The following is an 18274-nucleotide window of genomic DNA, read 5'->3' on the forward strand; positions in this document are numbered from 1 at the left end:
TATGTTCATTCGAAATCCAGCTCAAGTCCTATCCTCATGAAATCCTCCTAGGTTGTCTCCCTTCTCTCTCTGTAACTACTATGTGAACCTATAATATTTATCACAGTCCTACTGCATTGTGTGTGTCTGTGTGTAGGTCTATATAGAGGTAATAAGAACATTGATGATGGACAGATAGATCAGTCTGATACCACCCCCAGATCATAAACACACAAGGGTTTTGATTTACCTCCATTCACATCAATAATAGCACAGTCCTTTAGATAAATAGGCATATTAGTGAATAAATGTTTGTTGATTCAGTTCTGTGGCTTTCAACACATACAGTCATGTCCAAGATCCTTATTCTGACATTTATCTCCCACCACAATCTATCCTCAGTTTACTTTTCTAACTTTATGTCCCACAGTCTCTCCTTTATGAATCCTCTATTCCAGGAAATTTTTTACACACTATCTCCTAAAAGTACTGCAAATTGCCCCACCTCCATTCTCTTTTCTTGCTGTTAAACTCTGCCTTCAAGTGGTCTTTTCCCCTTTGCTTCTCAGAATTATCAAATCCTTCAAAGTCTCCTGACGTCTCTCCCCACTACCATAAAGCCTAACCTGATCAGTCTGTACCAGGTCTCCCTTGAAATCTGAAATTTCATTGCATGAAAATATGCTTATCATTTGCTTTGCACCCTTTCCTGACATTGTATTGTTAGAAAGGCAACCATATGGTTGCCAGTCCTGGCAACCATATGATTGCGCAGGCCAGTCCTGATTAACACGTGTTGTGCAAATGGATGCATTCTTTCACTCTCAAAGTGTCCTACTCTAGATAATGAATTACATGGTCGCATTATTTATTAATGGCCTTTCCATATGTGTGCTTAATCTCCTCAGTTTTATGTTCTGTTTAAGTAAAAGTCTGTTTCATCCTTCTTATACCCCTTTCAGCATTCAATCAATATTTGAATATTTGAATGAATGAAAAAAATAAAGCAATAAATACTTTACACAATGCTTCCTTTTTTAAAAAAAGGATAATACAGGGACACCTGGCTGGCTCAGTCAGTGGAGCATGCAACTCTTGATCTCAGGGTTGTGAGTTTGAGCCCCATATTAGGTGTAGAGGTTAGTTAAAAATAAAATCTTTTTGAAGGCACCTGGTGGCTCAGTCGGTTGAATGTTCAACTTTGGCTCACGGTTCGTGAGTTCGAGCCCCACATCAGGCTTGCTGATGTCAGCACAAAACTCACTTTGGATCCTCTGTCCCCCTCTCTCCGCCCCTTCCCTGTTCACACAAACTCTCTCTCTCAAAAATAAACACCAAAAAAAAATTTTTTAATAAATAAATAAAATAAAATCTTTTTTTTACAAAAAGATAACACAAGAGAATACACAGAAAACTTAGAATTGAGAACAATTCACATGTGAAAATCCATAAAAGCCTGTATTTAACATACTATCTATTCTCCATTCTTATTTCCTTTAGTGCCACATCTTTATTTCCACCCCTACTTCCTGCCTGCCCTGAATCTGGCCAACACACTTGGCCCTTGGCACACTGCCCATTCCGTTGCCAAAAGGTGCCATCACTCCTTGTCCAGGGCTACTGTTTGACCGTTACTTCAAGTATTTACCTTGGCCAAAAATAATCTGAAAAAAACCCAGAAATGCAAATACATGAAAGCCAAACAGGCCAGAATCTACTCTGTTTTTTAAGTTATAACATTTAAGATGTTAAACTTCAGTTACTCCCTTTATCTGACTTCCATGTTTACCTGAAACATCATTCTGTTGATCCCTCATTTTTAATTTGTATATTTCCAGAGAAAAAATTAAAACCCCTTAAAAATAAAAAATGTCTAAAACAATATACTACGTTATCATTCTTTAAGGCAGACTTACTTTTCAGCTTCATCTGGTCTTTCAAAAGACAAAGTATCCAAAGCAAACAAGGAGTCATTTGATTTCAGCATTGTTAAAAATTGGACTGTGTCATAAACCTACCAAAATACAGAAAAAGTAGTTTATATTTTATTTATAAAGCTATAAAAAATATTTCTATACACATTAACTATAATCATTAATTTCCCAGAATAACCACAGACCATCTTTCTGCTGTATCTTCTGCAGCTTCCTCCAAAGTGCCTCAATATTCAAATACATTATTCCCTGTTCTCCACTCATTCATGCTGAATTCACATTTGTACCCCTCTCTTCACACTGCATCAATGCTTACAATGTGTTTTCTTCCATTCTCTACTTGGCAAATCCCTACCCATCCTTCATGTATAAGTCAAATGTCATTCCTTCTTCAAAGGCTTCTCTGAGTTTGTCCTGTTCTCTGAGGCAGAATTAATTGCTTCTTTGGGGCCCTTACAATATTTTGTTCATATCATTATTTTTTATTTAGGATAATGTACTTTACCATGAATGTGTGTGTCTCTAACAATATACCAGGTAATTATGCAAAGGTTTGCTTCAAAATAAATGGGGAGATGTAGAGGGACACTGATGAAACCAGACTGACAATGAGTTGATATTGGTTAAGCTATATAATAGGTACATGGAGTTTAGTATAATGTTCTGCCAATTTTGTATATATGTTTGAACTTTTCCAAAATAAAAAAAATTGCAAGTTTAACATCTATATGTATACTTACATTCACACTACATAAAACATATAGAAAGACAATTTTTACATTCATAGATGGTATCTAAATGTAAAGGATAAAAATAATCAGCAGTGGCCACCTGGGAATATAATAAAATTCTAGGGCTGAACAAAGCCTCAAATTTGACAGGAGACTATAAAGAACCATGTCTACAGACACATACATTGCTCCATTCACATTGCCATTCTTTCTCCTGCACATCAACACTGCATCCCAGTTTTTTTTCTGAATTCTGAAACATGATAGAAAATTCTAGATGACAAAACATGAAATAGATGCACAAATCACAAAGCACAAATCAGATTTCTATTTATTCTGTGATAGTTAATACATTGCAAATCTTTCCTTAGGATAGAACCTAAAATCGAGGAAACTATATGAGTGCCATCTTGTGGGCAAATCCATATAACCAAGTCAGATAATGCCCCTTCAATTTTGAGTCTTCCACGATGTGGGGATAAGATACACATAGGAGTATGTGGAGGAGGGAGGAATGTTGCCACACGCACCCGTTGACAAAATTCTACTGGTAAGAGAAAACATTCCCTTTCTCATCTTAGGAGAACTCTATAATTTTAAGCAACAAAAAAAGTTTTGAAAATTAAAACTCACCAGGCCACTTTTATATGGCTTTGCTACCTCAGAATTTAAGTAGAAAATCCCAAGGCTTACATGTATGTGTTTCGATTCTTTATTCTAAAGGAAACTGCAAACAAAGCAAACCTATAAATTAAAAATATTTGTTTTGGAAAGACAATTATTTCCTAAACTAACCAATAAACCTCCCATACAAACAGCAAATATATTCAAAAGAACTTTTGATTGTTTCCAGTTCTGGCATAAAAGAGAATATAACTTTTTTGGTTCAGAATAGAAACATGTATGCATTTTTGTTCTGATGTGCCTCTATGAAAGAAACCACTTATCTAAAAGTCTCCATCCTTACCGTGCATTATTTTTCTTCATAACACTAACTGATAACTGGCATTACATTATAGCTTATTTACCTTTCTCCCTCTTGAGTGAGCAGGAACTTTTTGTTTACTAACATATTCTAATAACCCAGAACAGTGCCTGGCACATAGTAAATAATCCATAAGAATTCATTGTGGGATATACGCATTAGCAATGACCAGCTTACAAAAATAATTTTAAATAAAAATATTTTTCCATCAGCTCTGAAACTTAGAATTTCACCCCAAGCTTTTAATATTCAATTTAGAAAACGTGATTTTTTCCAGTTCAAGTATCATGCAATGAATTCTTTAAGGATCTAAAAGGCTATTAATTTCACACTTTCATTACATAAAAAAATATTTTAATTTTTTTTGTTTACATTTATTTATTTTTGAGAGACAGAGTGAGACAAAGTGAGAGTGGGAAAAGGCAGAGAGAGAGGGAGACACAGGATCGGAAGAAGCTCCAGGCTGTGCGAGGCGGGGCTGGAACCCACACACGGAGAGATCATGACCTGAGCCACCCAGGCACCACCATAAACAAATATTTTAAAACACAGGCCCTAAAAGGAACTTTGCTACATTTTAATATGAGTTTGTGATTGTAGAAGATGCTAGCCTTTGAATTAATTAAAGTTTCAGGTCTAGAGTCAGATTTTCTGAGTAAGTTTCCATGTTAGATCATTTTTCACTAAGTTTTAGGTTCAGCATGTGGTATAAAATTATTTTTTTAGATGTTTGCTTCTGCTCTAACCACTCTTAAAATACTTAAACTGGGGCGCCTGGGTGGCTCCGTGGGTTAAGCGTCCGACTTCGGCTCAGGTCATGATCTCGCGGTCCGTGAGTTCGAGCCCCGCGTCGGGCTCTGTGCTGACAGCTCAGAGCCTGGAGCCTGTTTCAGATTCTGTGTGTCTCTCTCTCTGACCCTCCCCCGTTCATGCTCTGTCTCTCTCTGTCTCAAATAAATAAACGTTAAAAAAAATTAAAAAAAAATACTTAAACTGTGTGTGTGACTACATAATTCGTTGCCTGTTGAGATGACCCGCATTTTATATAACTTAGTGACAATTTAGCTTTTTCTTCTCTTCTATAATGCTTATTATATAAACGTTTCTGATCTATTAGTCATTCCTTACGATTTGTACTCTCAGAAATAAACTCCTTGGGGCGCCTGGGTGGCTCAGTCGGTTGAGCGTCCCACTATGGCTCAGGTCATGATGTCGCGGTCCATGAGTTCCAGACCCCCCCCCCCCACCCCCCCCCCCCCGTCGGTCTCTGTGCTGACAGCTCAGAGCCTGGAGCCTGTTTCCGATTCTGTGTCTCCCTCTCTCTCTGACCCTCCCCCCATTCATGCTCTGTCTCTCTCTGTCTCAAATATAAATAAACGTTAAAAAAGAATTTAAAAACAAAAAAACTCCTTGTTTCAAAAGTTCAGAAACTCAGATATAAAGTATTAACTGGCCAGAAATAGGTAGTCCATAAAGAAGCTGAAATCAGCATTCACTGGAAAAAACCATCACAGGGACCGCAGGGAATGTGACAAGGTAAGAGTATAAACAAGCCAACAAATTAGCCGAAGTCTCCGAGCCTGGGCCAGGGAGGGGTCCCTACCAGTCCGGGCCCCTGACCCGCATCACTTCCCCTGGGGTTCCCACGGGGCAAGCCCGGAAGCAAATCAGGACTCGATGCAAAAATACCGGAATTCCAAGCAGACCCCACCCCACACTCCTGAAGGAAGAAGCCTTCAGGACCCGCGCGTGGCCCAAGACCCCAGCGCCGGGGCCGATCGCTCCTCCCCTGAAGGTTCCCTCCGCTAGAAAGAGAGCAAGGTGGCCACAGTGACACACGCAGCCCCCACCTGCAATCGCTCAGGGGGGACAGACACACCTAGAAATGAACACAGCGGGTCCTGGAACCGCCACCACAAAACCGGAGTCAGCCAGCTCCGTCCGCTCAGCGGCTCGGCCGTCCTCCCGACAGCCCCGCCCCCGCGAGGGGTCGCCCCGCACGGGGCGCCTCAGGCCTCGCGCGGCTTCTGACAGGAACGCGGTGAGAGAGCGCCCGCGCGGGCGCCGGCCGGGGGCGCTGTCCTCAACTCACCAAGCCCGTCCGCCGCCCGCCCGCAACTCGGAGTCGCCGAGGGTCGACCGCTTCCCCCGGCGGCCGGCCGTCCCCACCTCCCCGTGGGATCCCGGATCTCCGGTTCCAACTGCCTCCCGGAGACGTCCGACCAGACCCCACTCCTCACCCGGCGTGCGGACGCCTAGTTCTCAAAGCGGAGCGCCTATTCACCGGCCCCTCGGAGGACCCCCAGCCTGGCTAAGCGAGCTCCAAGCAATGGATCGCGGGGGTCTCCGACCTCTCCCTTCCCGCCTCTTACTTTTTAGCTTCGAAAGTTACTATTAGCTTTGACTGCGTTGCTCTCTCCGTGTTCTGTGCCCTATTCTCATTAAATAAAGCTCTAAATCCTTCCCCCAGCGCCTCATAACCTCTATGCTACTTCTCCTCTCTATGAATTTGCCTATTCTAGGTAACTTATGTAAGTGGAAATACACAGTATTTGTCCTGTGTCTGGCTTATTTCATCTGACGTAATGTCTTCAAAGCTCACCATTTGTAGCATATATCTGAATTTCGTTCTTTTTATTCTTTTATAAGGTTGCGTATTCCATTGCGTATCTATCACATTTTGTTTATCCATTCATCTGTGGATAGACATTTGTGTTGTTTCCACCTTTTCGCTATTGTTATAAACATTCGTGTATAAATATCTGTGTGAGTCCCCGCTTTCGCTTCTTCAGATATTTACCTAGGGGTGCAGTTACTGAGTCATATGGTAACTCTAAGTTAAACCTTTTGAAAAACCACTAAACAGGTTTTCACAACTGCTGTATCACTTTGCATTCCCACTAATAATGCAAGAGGGCCCAATTTCTCTACATCCTTGCCCGCAGGTATTTTCCATTTTAAAAAAGGTCTAGTTGGGGCGCCTGGGTGGCTCAGTCGGTTAAGCGTCCGACTTCAGCTCAGGTCACGATCTCACGGTCTGTGAGTCTGTGAGTCCGTGAGTTCAAGCCCCGCGTCCGGCTCTGGGCTGATGGCTCAGAGCCTGGAGCCTGCTTCCGATTTGTGTCTCCCTCTCTCTCTGCCCCTCCCCCGTTCATGCTCTGTCTCTCTCTGTCTCAAAAATAAATAAACGTTAAAAAAAAAATTAAAAAAAAAAAAAAGGTCTAGCCATCCTATTAGATGTGAAGTAGTATCTCATTGTGGTTTTGGTTTTCCTTTCCCTAAAGGCTAATGATGCTGAGCATCTTTTAATGTGCTTCATGGCCATTTTGAGTATCTTCTTTGGAGAAATATGTATTCAACTCCTGCGCCAATTTTTTGTTATTTATCTTTTTATTATTAAATTGTAGGAGTGGTAGGGTTTTTTTTTAAGTTTGTTTGTTTGTTTATTTATTTATTTATTTATTTATTTTGAAAGAGAGAGAGAGAGAGAGAATACAAGTAGGGAAGGGGCAGAGAGAGGAAGAGAATCCCAAGCGGGCTCCATACTGTCAGTGCAGGGCTCAATCCCAGGACCCATGAGATCATGACCTAAGCCAAAATCAAGAGTCAGACACTCTACTGACTGAGCCACCCAGGGACCCCTGAGTTGTAAGAGTTTTTAAAAATATATATTATGGGTATTAATCCCTTGTAAAACATGATTTGCAAATATTTTCTCCCATCCAGTAGGTTGTCTTTTTGTTTTCTTGAAAGTATCCTTTGATGCTCAAAGGTTCTTATCTATTTTTTTCTTGCACTGCCTGTGCTTTTGGTGTTATATCCACGAAGGCATTGCCAAATCCAGTATCATAAAGATTTTCTGAAATGTCTTCTAAGAGTTTTATAGGGTTAACTCTTAAATTTAGGTCTTTGACCTATTTGGGGCCTGTCAATGGACTAGTAAGTTTTATTCATGTAGAGTAAGGTTAGTAGAGGGGCCCATTTCAAACGAAAGGGTTGGGGGGATATAGTTTCCAGAAAGACTGGGAGAGCTTGAAAGGCAAATAATAGGTGTTCATGACACAAGAACAAGATGCATTTCTGCTTATACAACTGATACCATAGATCCTGGCTCAAAAATTCAAATCAACATAACCAAAATTTTTTCTACTTTGTAACCCCCACTCTGCTTAAATTCTGTTCAAGAGGAGTTGATATTGAAAAATTAGTGCTCTAGAGCAAGAAATGTTTCAGGACTATTTTTCTCTGGGTGACAGCCAGAACTGTGTTGCACTATTGTCAGACTTGAAAAAGAGAAGGTAAAGAGACCATTTTGGAAGAATCTGAAAATTGTAGAATGAATGTCTGAGAAAAGGAAAGAGAAAGGAAGGGAAGGGGAGGGAGGGGAGGGAAAGAAATGTAGTCTGGTACGATGGGATACTTGGGAGGAAAGAAAACTTTAGGGGGTCATGTACAATTCTGTGTAGGGGAGTCCAATGTTATCTATGCATTTAGTAGGTGTAATACTAGCAACACCATAAATGAGTGAAGACCAAATCAATGGATAATTGTTCTTTAGGCAAAGATTTATTAAGTCTCAGTGGAACCAAGAAAATAGACATAAATTGATTAGAAAGTAATTCCTTGAGTTCCAGCTGCTCAGGAGTATGTTTAATGATGATGTACAAGACCCTAGTACCCATATTTCAGGAGATCTGTTTGTTTTTCAGGAAGAAATGGACTCCTCCAGCTCAAATGAATTTAAAATATCTTTTGTTCTCTAAAGCCAAGAATGTTAATTCTAATGGGACTGCCACGGTGCTCCAATTAGACTGTGAACCAAACCCACAGCCACAGCTAGCCAGAGAGTATTATTACAAAGAATATAAGCCATAGAAGTCAGTTGATAAAGATTCAGTATTCAACAGCTGTTCTTTGTGTAATCACACCGTCGTATCTAAAATGTGGTAACATAACCCCTGAAGTAAGAAGCAAACATCCCAGCACAGAAACTTTGGGGAAACAAGCAGTATTTCACACTGTAATAGAATTATTTCCTAATTAAAAATCAATATCAGTTCTATCAAGAGGAGTAAATGGAAACTGGTTAACTAGCGTATAGTCTCTATGGGCAGTTGTATTTAGATTTGTGCAATAAACTGTACATACTTTTTCTTGTGGTATGTACTTTGTTTAACCATTCTTAGCAAAGTCTTCTGCCATTATGATAAAATCCGTGGGTAAATAAGAATTAACACATTCTGTCACGTGGTTAGTATCTGAAAGTAGACTTTACCTGACTCTTACAATCAAGGTTCTCACATACAGAATCTTATATAATCTTACATGTTATCTTAATGAAACATGGGATGCATTATACCTGCAAAAAGATTTGAAAGAAGTTTTTAAAGCCACTCTAACACTTTTAAAGTTATTTAAATGTCAAGAATCAGAGTATAAAACAAATTTTAAGAACAAGCGTTCTTTGTTTTATTTTTTATCTAAAGAGAAAAAAATAATTGGCAGGATCTTGCAGCAATATGATCAAAGATTAATTAGTATTGTTTGTATGTTCTTTAGAAATAAGACAGTTTGTAGAGATGATATAATTTTGTAGTTAACAAAGAGATTTGCAATGATACAAATGACCAGTTAAGATCCTGGGCAGATTGGAGTGTGGACAGAATTACAGAAATAAGAAACACCATGAAGAAACAGGAATAATTCATCTGCATAGAGTCCTTTCCCAAAAGGGAGTGTGGTAGGGGCATTGGTAAGAGATGCTATTGCAACTGGCAGATAATCATTCATTTGTGATATATGTTGAGTTATGATACATTTAAGCACAGGTTAATCTCATGTTTAAATATGTCAAAGTATTGAGAAAGCACAGTGCAGATAATAGCGTATATTTTAGCATTTTGAATGATCCCTGGAACAAAGTTGGGAGTGCTATATCCCTGTCTGCCCAGAAACTGAAGCCACCGCAAAGAGAAATAGACACATTAGTTTTCTCACAACAGCTACCCCCATTAATAATGAGGGAAGAAAAGAAACTAAATCTAAAGATATTCTCTAGAAATTCTGGCTGTTCATGGCTCCCACCAGTTCAGAGAACACAGGATAGCTTTCTGGAGGAAGAGTGGGCATTTTGAAGTGCAAAAGGAATAAAAGTAGCTCAGTGCCCAGGTTAGGACCCCTCTCAGCCTCAGTGCTAGGCGCTCTATAAGGAAGATTCTTTCCCATTCAGGGAGCAGCCAACTCAGCAGGAAGCGGCAAGAGTAGCCAAGGGCGGGGCACCTGGGTGGCTCTGATGGTTAGGCTTTCCACTCTTGATTTCAGCTCAAGTTCTGACCCCAGGGTTGTAGGACCGAGCCCCTGTCTGGGGCTCTGCTCTGAGCTTGGAGCTGTGCTTGAGACTCTCTCTATCTCTCTCTCTCTGCCCCTCTGCCCTCTCCCGCCCCTCTCTCTCTCTATTAAAAAAAAAAAAAAAAAAAGTAGCCACAGGGACCAGGTTATGGAGGAGAGGCTGCTAAGCCATGCTCACAGGCCGCTCCAAGCTTCTAGCCTGCCCCTCCACCCCTAGGCAAGATTCCCTTCCAAAGGGAAAAGTCCTGTCTTGGGAAAGATCTGCTGGCATCAGAACAGCGACCAAAGGCAGTGATATGGGCAGCAGAGCTGTGATAATGGCTACGGTGGCATAGGAGGAACTGTGAAATCAGCCAGGAAAGTGAGCCTGGCTAATGAAAAAGTATATGCTGTTTATAAGGGTGTACTAAGACAGACTGCTGAAGCCAGGAGAATTTACAAAGCCCCTTCCTCCCGTTGTCATCTGGGAAACAGGAGACTGTTGGGCAGGGGTCGTCAGAGAAGCTGGATTCCAACAATGAGGAGGCACAGTTTCAGAGTAATAATGTGTTTTATTATCTTCTGTGGGGAAAGAGTTAACCTACATTGTTACCTAACTTTATATAATTCAGATTAGTGACCTGTGGAAACACCAGTGTCACAACAAAATTCACATAGCATTCTAGAATTTACGAAAATCTATCCATTTAATGGATGGAGGGAAAGGTCTGATAATTCATACAAATTGTGTGTGTGGGGGCCTGGCCCTGAGTGAATGAAGGAGAGAGTAGATTCATGGCATGTGGGTGTTAGGGAAAGGTCAGTGGAACCAAGTGGATGGAAAATAAATTACATATTCAAGTGGAAGGAACATTGTCCTTCCACTAGTAAACAGACACATGTGGGTTAAAACAAGTCCTGGTAAAACAGCCCAAAATGTGAAGGCTATGGATTTAAGAAAATACATAGAGTCTGGAAAGGAAATTAAAACCCTCAACCTAGGAAACACCAAGTAAGATTAAGAGAGTGATAAATATGAAGGTGAAATGAGCTAATGTGTACTGTTAGAACTTTTTCAGGTACCTGTGGAATAAAGCAGCTGTCAAATTATAAGACCTTACTGAACACTAGGAACTTTATTCACCTATTTTATGTATCTCTGAATTAACAAAACACTTAAAACATGCTATTCTAGGGGGGAAACAATTATAGAATTAACTCTAAAAAGAAGACCTGCCAAACCCCACAGCCTGTTTTCACAGTTTCTATTCCATCCACATGTGTAAGAATGGGCAAAGAACCAGCAGGAAACTTCTTTCTCCAGCACGATGCTTTGTATCACAAATCATTTGGGGAAGTTTCGACTAAACAAGTTATTTTGTAGGCTATGACCTATAATACTGGAGAATTATAAATTTTTTTTTTCCTAGATAAAAGTACTGTTCACAGAGTTTAGCTGAAAATTTCCCCAAATCAGGAAATATCCTAGAAATAAGTATTTGATATCTAACATAGTGAAGATATTTTGCTTGAATTTTCCTATACCTGGTCCCAGGCTCTTTCTACAAACCAGATGATTGACTCTGAACAGCAGTTGTTGCTGATTTTTTGCTATGTTGTTGTTTTTTAAATATGGTCATTAGAAAATGTATATTTTTTAAATCTCTGGCTTTGAACAAATTCCCATTTTACCTGCAACATCTGCTGTAACCTAGAGCAGACTTAAAGTATAAAGAAGATATATCTTTCCTTAGACTTCCCTCCTAAGTGGCATCTTTCTCAACATATTCATGTATACAAATCACATAAAATGTATGTTTATATCAATGCATCTTCTAAACCGCTCTGCAATTTTTAAATTTTTAATTTCTCCCAACCTAACATCTGAGCTGCCATATTTTTTAAATTTTTCCAACTCACAGAGATTACATAGCGAGTCACAAACCTACATGATCTAAAGCACATGACTGGAAAATCTCTAACATCAGAAGTTTGGGGTCATTGATCCACACGCAAATGGAAAAATGTACAACCCTCCAAAAACAAATCTGATACAAAACTAAACAATTCTTTTCAAGTCACAAAACATTTTTTGTCAGCTTCAGTCATTTGTAAGCAGAATGTCTCAGTTGATTTATATTTCCTAATTGAGAAAGTTTCTCAGAGATTTTCTACCTGTGCTTTCATTTCTGGATGCTAAAAATGAATACAAATTCATAGGCTAAATAAATAATTCCAGATCCCTCATTAAACTGAGAAATCTACAGTGACTGATTTGCTTAAGATCAAAACGCTTGTCATTCACTGGCAGAGCCAGACAACTTATGCTTCCCTACCCCTGGTCCCCTGCTCTTTCTACAAAGCATACTATCTCCCTTGAACAAGACAATGGATTGATTACACATAGAGTGTTGCATTCAATTTTGGATGACTCATTTGATTAGGAAAGTTGAGAAACTAAACTTTGCTCAAAAGTGGGAAAACAAGAGTGTTAAAAAGCCTAGGACTTAAAGAATATCTAAAGAAACAGGCAAGGGGCAGAGGTTGGAGAAGAATAGTATATAATATGGGGAAGGGGGAAAGACATAGAGGAATACACAGGCTCTGTTCAAGTATTTGAGGGACTCTTGTAGTGGAATAAGTAATTTGTTCACAATTTTCTAGGTGTGGTTTCACTGGGCAGAACCAGGACCACAGAATTAGGGTAGGAAGAATGATGTAGAAAAGGCCTTTCCATGTTTTCTTATCAAATAAATTAATAAATTACTTTCATACAGTAAACTACAACCATTTACAATATACAATTCAATGAGTTATGACAGTTGCATACATCTATGAAATCCCCATCTTAATAAAAATACAGAACATTTCCACACCCCCAAGATTCCTCCTTCTCTTTATAGCCAATCTCTTTCTCTGCCCTTGGAACACAGGCAACCACTGATACACTTTTTATTACTCTATAGTAGTTTGCAATTTATATAAATGGAATCATACATCATGTACTCTTTTATGTCTGGTTTCTTTTACTCAGCCTAATGATTTTCAGATTTCCTATTGTTTTGTATATGAGTAGTTCAGTCTTCTTATGGGCTTAGTATTATTCCACTGAATGGATACACCCCATTCCATTTACCCTTTCACCAGCTGATGAACATTTTGGGTTGTTTTCAACTTTGAATTTTTGTGAATAAAGCTGCAATGAACAGTTATGTAAAAGTAAAAAACTTGTGTGGACATGGTGTTTTCATTTCTCTTGGGTTACACGTAGAAGTAAAATGAACAGACTGTACATTAGAGGTATGTTTAACTTTTTAAGGAAAATTCCATATTGTGTTCCAAAGTAGCTGTGCCATTTTACATTCCCACCAGCAGTACATGAGAGTTCCAGTTAATCTACATCCTCACCAACACTTGTTACTGTTAGTCTTTTTCATTTTACCCCTTATAACGGGTATAATGGTATTTTACTATGGTTTTAATTTGCATTTCCCTGGTGACAAATAAGGTTGAGTGCCTTTTCATGTACACAAAATAAGATGTCTTTCAAGAGATGTTACTGAGTTGTTCATCTTCTTATCATTGAGCTGAAGAGGTCTTTATCATCTAAATACCAGTCGTTCTTTGTTATGTATTTGATAGAGAATATTTTCTCCCATTCTGTGGCTTGCTTTTTTGTTTTCTTATAGTATCTTTCAAAGAGAAAATATTTCAGGTTGATAAAGTCCAATTTATAAATGGATTCATGCTTTTTTTGTGTCCTAAGAAATCTTTGCCTACTCTAAGTTAGATAGTTCTATAGTTTTAGCTTTTACCTTTAGATCTCTGATGCATTTGAGTTAATTTGGGGTATTGTGTGAGGTAAGAGTTGATGCTCTTTTTTTTTTTTTTTTCCATATGGATATCCAGGTTTTCCAGCAATGTTTGTTAATTTTCCTTTCCCCATTGAATTGCTTTGGTAACTTTGCTGAAAATTTTTGATCATATATGTGTATGTGGTTCTCTTTCTGGACCCTCTAATTCCATTAATGCATCCATCTATATTTCTATCTTATCTATATATTATTTTCAGTGCATCTTTATATTTAAAGTGTATCCTTGTAGTTAGCAGATGGTTAGATCTGCATTTTAACTTGTTATGGTCATCTTTGTTTCCTCATTGGAGTGTTTAGCCAATTTACATTTAATGTAATTATTGTTAAAGTTGGATTTAGGTCTATAATTTTATTAATATTCTCTTTGTCATCTCAATTTTTTGTTTCTCTGTGCTTTCTTTCCTGCCTTCTTTTGGATTATCTGGATATTTTTTAGATGTTCATTTTTAACTTGTCTTTTGGCTTTTTAACTCTACCTCTTAATTGTTTTAGTGGTTGCTTTTGGCATTATAATATACCTTAAACTTTTCACAGTCCACTTAGAGTTAATATAATACCCCACAGCTATATAGGTCCTTTTACTCCTATCCCTACCATTCATTATGTTATGGCTGTTGTATGTATTACTTCTGGATCTATTTAAAACCCCTCAAGACAATGTTCTAATTTTTGCTTTTAAAAGTCGTGTTTAGTTTAGGGGCGCCTGGGTGGCTCAGTCAATTAAGTGTCTGACTCTTGATTTTGGCTTAGGTCATGATCTCATGGTTCTTGAGTTTGAGCCCTGCATTGGGCTCTGTGCTGACCACAGGGAGCCTGCTTGGGATTCTGTCTCCCTCTCTCTCTGCCCCTCCCCTGCTTGCTCCCTATCTCTCTCTCAAAATAAATGAAAATAAACTTAAAGGCATATATAGTTTAAAGAAATTAACATAAATATAGTTTCAACATTTACTTGTAAAGTGAGCATTTCTTATCCTCCCTATTTCTTCCTAAAGAACCACATTTCCCTCTGGTATCATTTTCTTTCAACTTGAATAAACTCCTTTAGCATTTCTTGCACTATGGGTCTGGTGGGGACAATTCTCTTAGGTTTCTTTATCTGAAACTAGCTTTGTTCTACCTTTATTTTTCAAGAATATTTTCAATGAACATAGAATTCTGGGTTGGCAAGTTTTTCTTTCAGCATTTTGAAGATGTTATTGCATTGTAATATGGCCACCATAGTGTCTGATGAGAAATTTGTAATCATTTGAATCACTGTTCTCTTGTATGTAATATGTCATTTTTCTCTGGCATAAGATTTTTCCCTTATCTTGGGTTTTCTATGTTTTGACCATGATGTGCTTAGACTTAGATTTCTTCAAATTTATCCTGCTTAGGATTCACCAATCTCCTTGAATCTATAAATTCATATCTTTCTTCACATTTGAGCAGTTTTCTGTTATGATTTCTTCAAATATATTTTTCTGCCCTATTACTTATTTCCTTGACTTGGGGACTCCAGTTAATTGTATAATTGGGGACTCCAATTATCAGAACTTTTTGTTGTTGTTGTTCCACAGGTCCCTGAGATTCTGTTCAGCCTTTTTCAATCTTTTTTCCTCTCTCTCTCTTCTTCAGATTTAATAATTTCTGTGGACTTATCTTCTAGTTTACTAACTCTTCTGTCATCTCCATTCCTATATATCCAGTTGTGGCGGTTAATTTTATGTGTCAATTTGTGTGGGAAATCAAATAGCTATGTCCTGGTTAGGGAGATTATAGGCAACACGTTACACTGCTTTCTGGCCATGCTGAAAACAGCTGACCAGTATCTAGTTAATGCGTGTTTTTAGGGGTTGGGTCTTACCTGTGCTCATGAATTCCTTAGGCCATGTTATCTATGGAATATCTTATCTTGTTTACCCTGCATTAGGCATCTGCTCTTTTGCAGTCTTGGAAACGCCTTGTTGTTTGTTTGTTTGTTTGTCTGTTTGTTTTTGTTTTTTGCATGCTTTCTATGCTTTCTACGAGTTCTTACTGGCATGTAGCCATGGACATATTGAGCAATGTTTTCCCTATAATGTATGTCTAATAAATACGGGAGCTTGAGAGCTACTCAGGGAGACTTCCTTTAGCTTCCCTCTCACCTCTGCTGACTTATGGAGTCTTGAGTAACCCTTTCTGCCATCCTGGGCTTTGCTGGACAAAGCCAAAAGCCCAACCCACAAACTTAACTGAGCTAAGGGATGCTCAGATAACTGGTAAAACTTATTTTAGGTTGTATCTGTGAAAGTGGTTCTAGAATAGATTAGCATTTGATTTGGTAGAATGTGTAAAGAGCTACTTTCACCAATGTGATCAGGCACCATTTCGCCCACTGAAGGCCCAAATAGAATAAAATCCAAATAAAGGCAAACAGCTGAAAAATAGAAATTTTCATCAAAGAAATATAAGATAAAGAAGAAACAAACAGAAATTTTAGAACTGAAAAATATAATAACTGAAATTAAAAAATTCATTGGATTGTCTAACAGCAAAATAAATGGAAAAGAGGAAAGAATCTTGAAGTGGAAGATAGAACAATGGAAATTAAGCAATCAGGACAACAGAGAAAAAATATACTGAAGAAGAAGGAGGAGGAGGACAAGGGGAGGAGGAGGAGAATTGGAAGAAGAGCCTGAGGAGACTGGGGAACTCTAATAGATCTTGTATTTAGGTCATAAGAGTGGCAGAAAGAGAGTGAAAGCAGGCAGAGCTGGACAAGTAATCAAATAAATAAATACTGGCTGAAGTATTCTCAAATTTAACAAAAGACATAAACCCACATATTCCAGAAGCTAAGGAAATCCCAAATAGGATAAATCCCTCCAAGACACATCATAATCAACTTCTGAAAACTAAAGACAAAGAAAAAAAATCTTAAAAGCAGCCAGAGAGGAACATCATATAATCTATAGATGGAAAACAATTTGAATGACAGCAGATTTCTCATCAAAACCCATGGAGGCCAAAATTAAGTGTTATAACATTTTGCAAGTGCTGAAAGAAAAGAATTAGAAGCTTGTAATTCTGTATCTAATAAGAATCTCCTTAAGTTGGCAGTAGATATGGTAAGGGATATAAGATGTAGCAATTTGTTTGTGAAGTTCATTCTCATGGCTGTGACACCTCCTTTCTCTACTATGGCCCTAGTTGCCCCAGGATCCCTTCCTTGAGTTCTCTAGCCAGAGAGATGGCAGATTTTCTAAGGAAGTTTTAGCCACCTCTATACCACCTGGCTCCACTATGACTGCATTGGCCTTGGAACAAAGCATCAAGACTACAGGGATGTTTATTCCAGTTATAAGATTAACACATTCTGGGATGGTGATTATAGCTAATAATACTCTATTTACTTGAATGCTGCTTAAAAAGAAGATCTTAGATGTTCCACCACCAAAAAAAAAAAAAAAAAGAAATGGGAATCATGTGACAGGATGGAGGTATTAGCTAATGCTATGGTGGTAATCATTTTGCAATGTATAAATGTATCAAATCAACATGTTATACACATTAAACTTATACAATATTATATATAAATTATATCCCAATAAAGCTAGGAATGAATGAATGAAGAGTTTGTTCTAGTTGCACAGTCCAAATTTTGCCTCCAAAATCTTTCTGCTTTGTTCAGTCTCCAGAATACTCAGGTAGTGATGTTTTTCTATACCCTGTTCAGTTTACACTATTGTTTGTGAAAGGACTGGTTCATTAGATACTCAAATTGTCCATACCAAAAGCAAACAAGGACTTACCATCTTAAATCTTGTATGTTACTAAAATAATGGGCCCAAATATGTGATTTCCTTGCATACACTATGATTTATACAAAACTTTCTTAGGATAGAGCTTGTGACAACCCAAAACCAAAACCAGAAAGTAAGATTATTTTTCTGTAGTTACTCTATGTACTCTAAATCACAACAACCTCCCATTCTGTCCTAACACTCTTACACTTCCATTATGTTAATATGAACTTTCAGAACAAAATCTTCAGTATGATTACATTAGAGAGTTACTCTAAAAAGGAATGTCTACCTTCATTCTTTTAATAACTACACCTCTCCTAACATTCAAAGTATTTGAATATTTGTCATTATTCAATTTATCATTAACAATTTGAATTTGGAAAGAAAGGGACAAAAAATTGTTAAGACATAGATTTAGAAATCTTGGCTATTTACAGATAAGTCAGAAATAGGAATAAAACTGAAATTGTAGTACACGTTAGTACTTCCAAAACAATTATAATTTTCAGGATTTGAGAATATTTTACAACAAATGGTATACGTAGCCCAGATACAAACAAAGCTCATAGGTGTGTTATTTTAATAATATTTATAAAATAATTTTATTGGTTCTGGGGTGCCAGGGTGGCTCAGTCCATTAGGCCTCTGACTTGAGCTCAGGTCATGATCTCATGGT

At 38.1% G+C, this 18274-nt stretch overlaps 1 protein-coding gene across 11 annotated transcripts in view; it reads right to left on the bottom strand.

The window, feature by feature from the left end:
• The window catches only part of HFM1 (helicase for meiosis 1), a 91815-nt gene extending 85918 nt beyond the window's left edge, over positions 1-5897 (bottom strand). For 8 of the 11 annotated variants that reach the window (XR_006221696.1, XM_042997852.1, XM_042997853.1 and 5 more), the window contains exons 1-2: positions 2829-2897; positions 1896-1993 (exon numbers count right to left, since the gene is read on the bottom strand). Coding sequence is in view for 10 of the 11 variants with exons in the window: in XM_042997852.1 (XP_042853786.1) it covers positions 1896-1966 (71 nt within the window). In the remaining variant the exon portion in view is untranslated. Of the gene's footprint in view, positions 1-1895; positions 1994-2828; positions 2898-3277; positions 3372-5508; positions 5589-5721 lie in introns of those variants that run through there. The other 3 variants (XM_042997849.1, XM_042997851.1, XM_042997850.1) reach the window with 3 other exon arrangements.
• Positions 5898-18274: the final 12377 nt, after the last annotated feature.

The sequence above is a fragment of the Panthera tigris genome, chromosome C1 (assembly GCF_018350195.1).
Source record: "Panthera tigris isolate Pti1 chromosome C1, P.tigris_Pti1_mat1.1, whole genome shotgun sequence".
Taxonomy (NCBI): domain Eukaryota; kingdom Metazoa; phylum Chordata; class Mammalia; order Carnivora; family Felidae; genus Panthera; species Panthera tigris.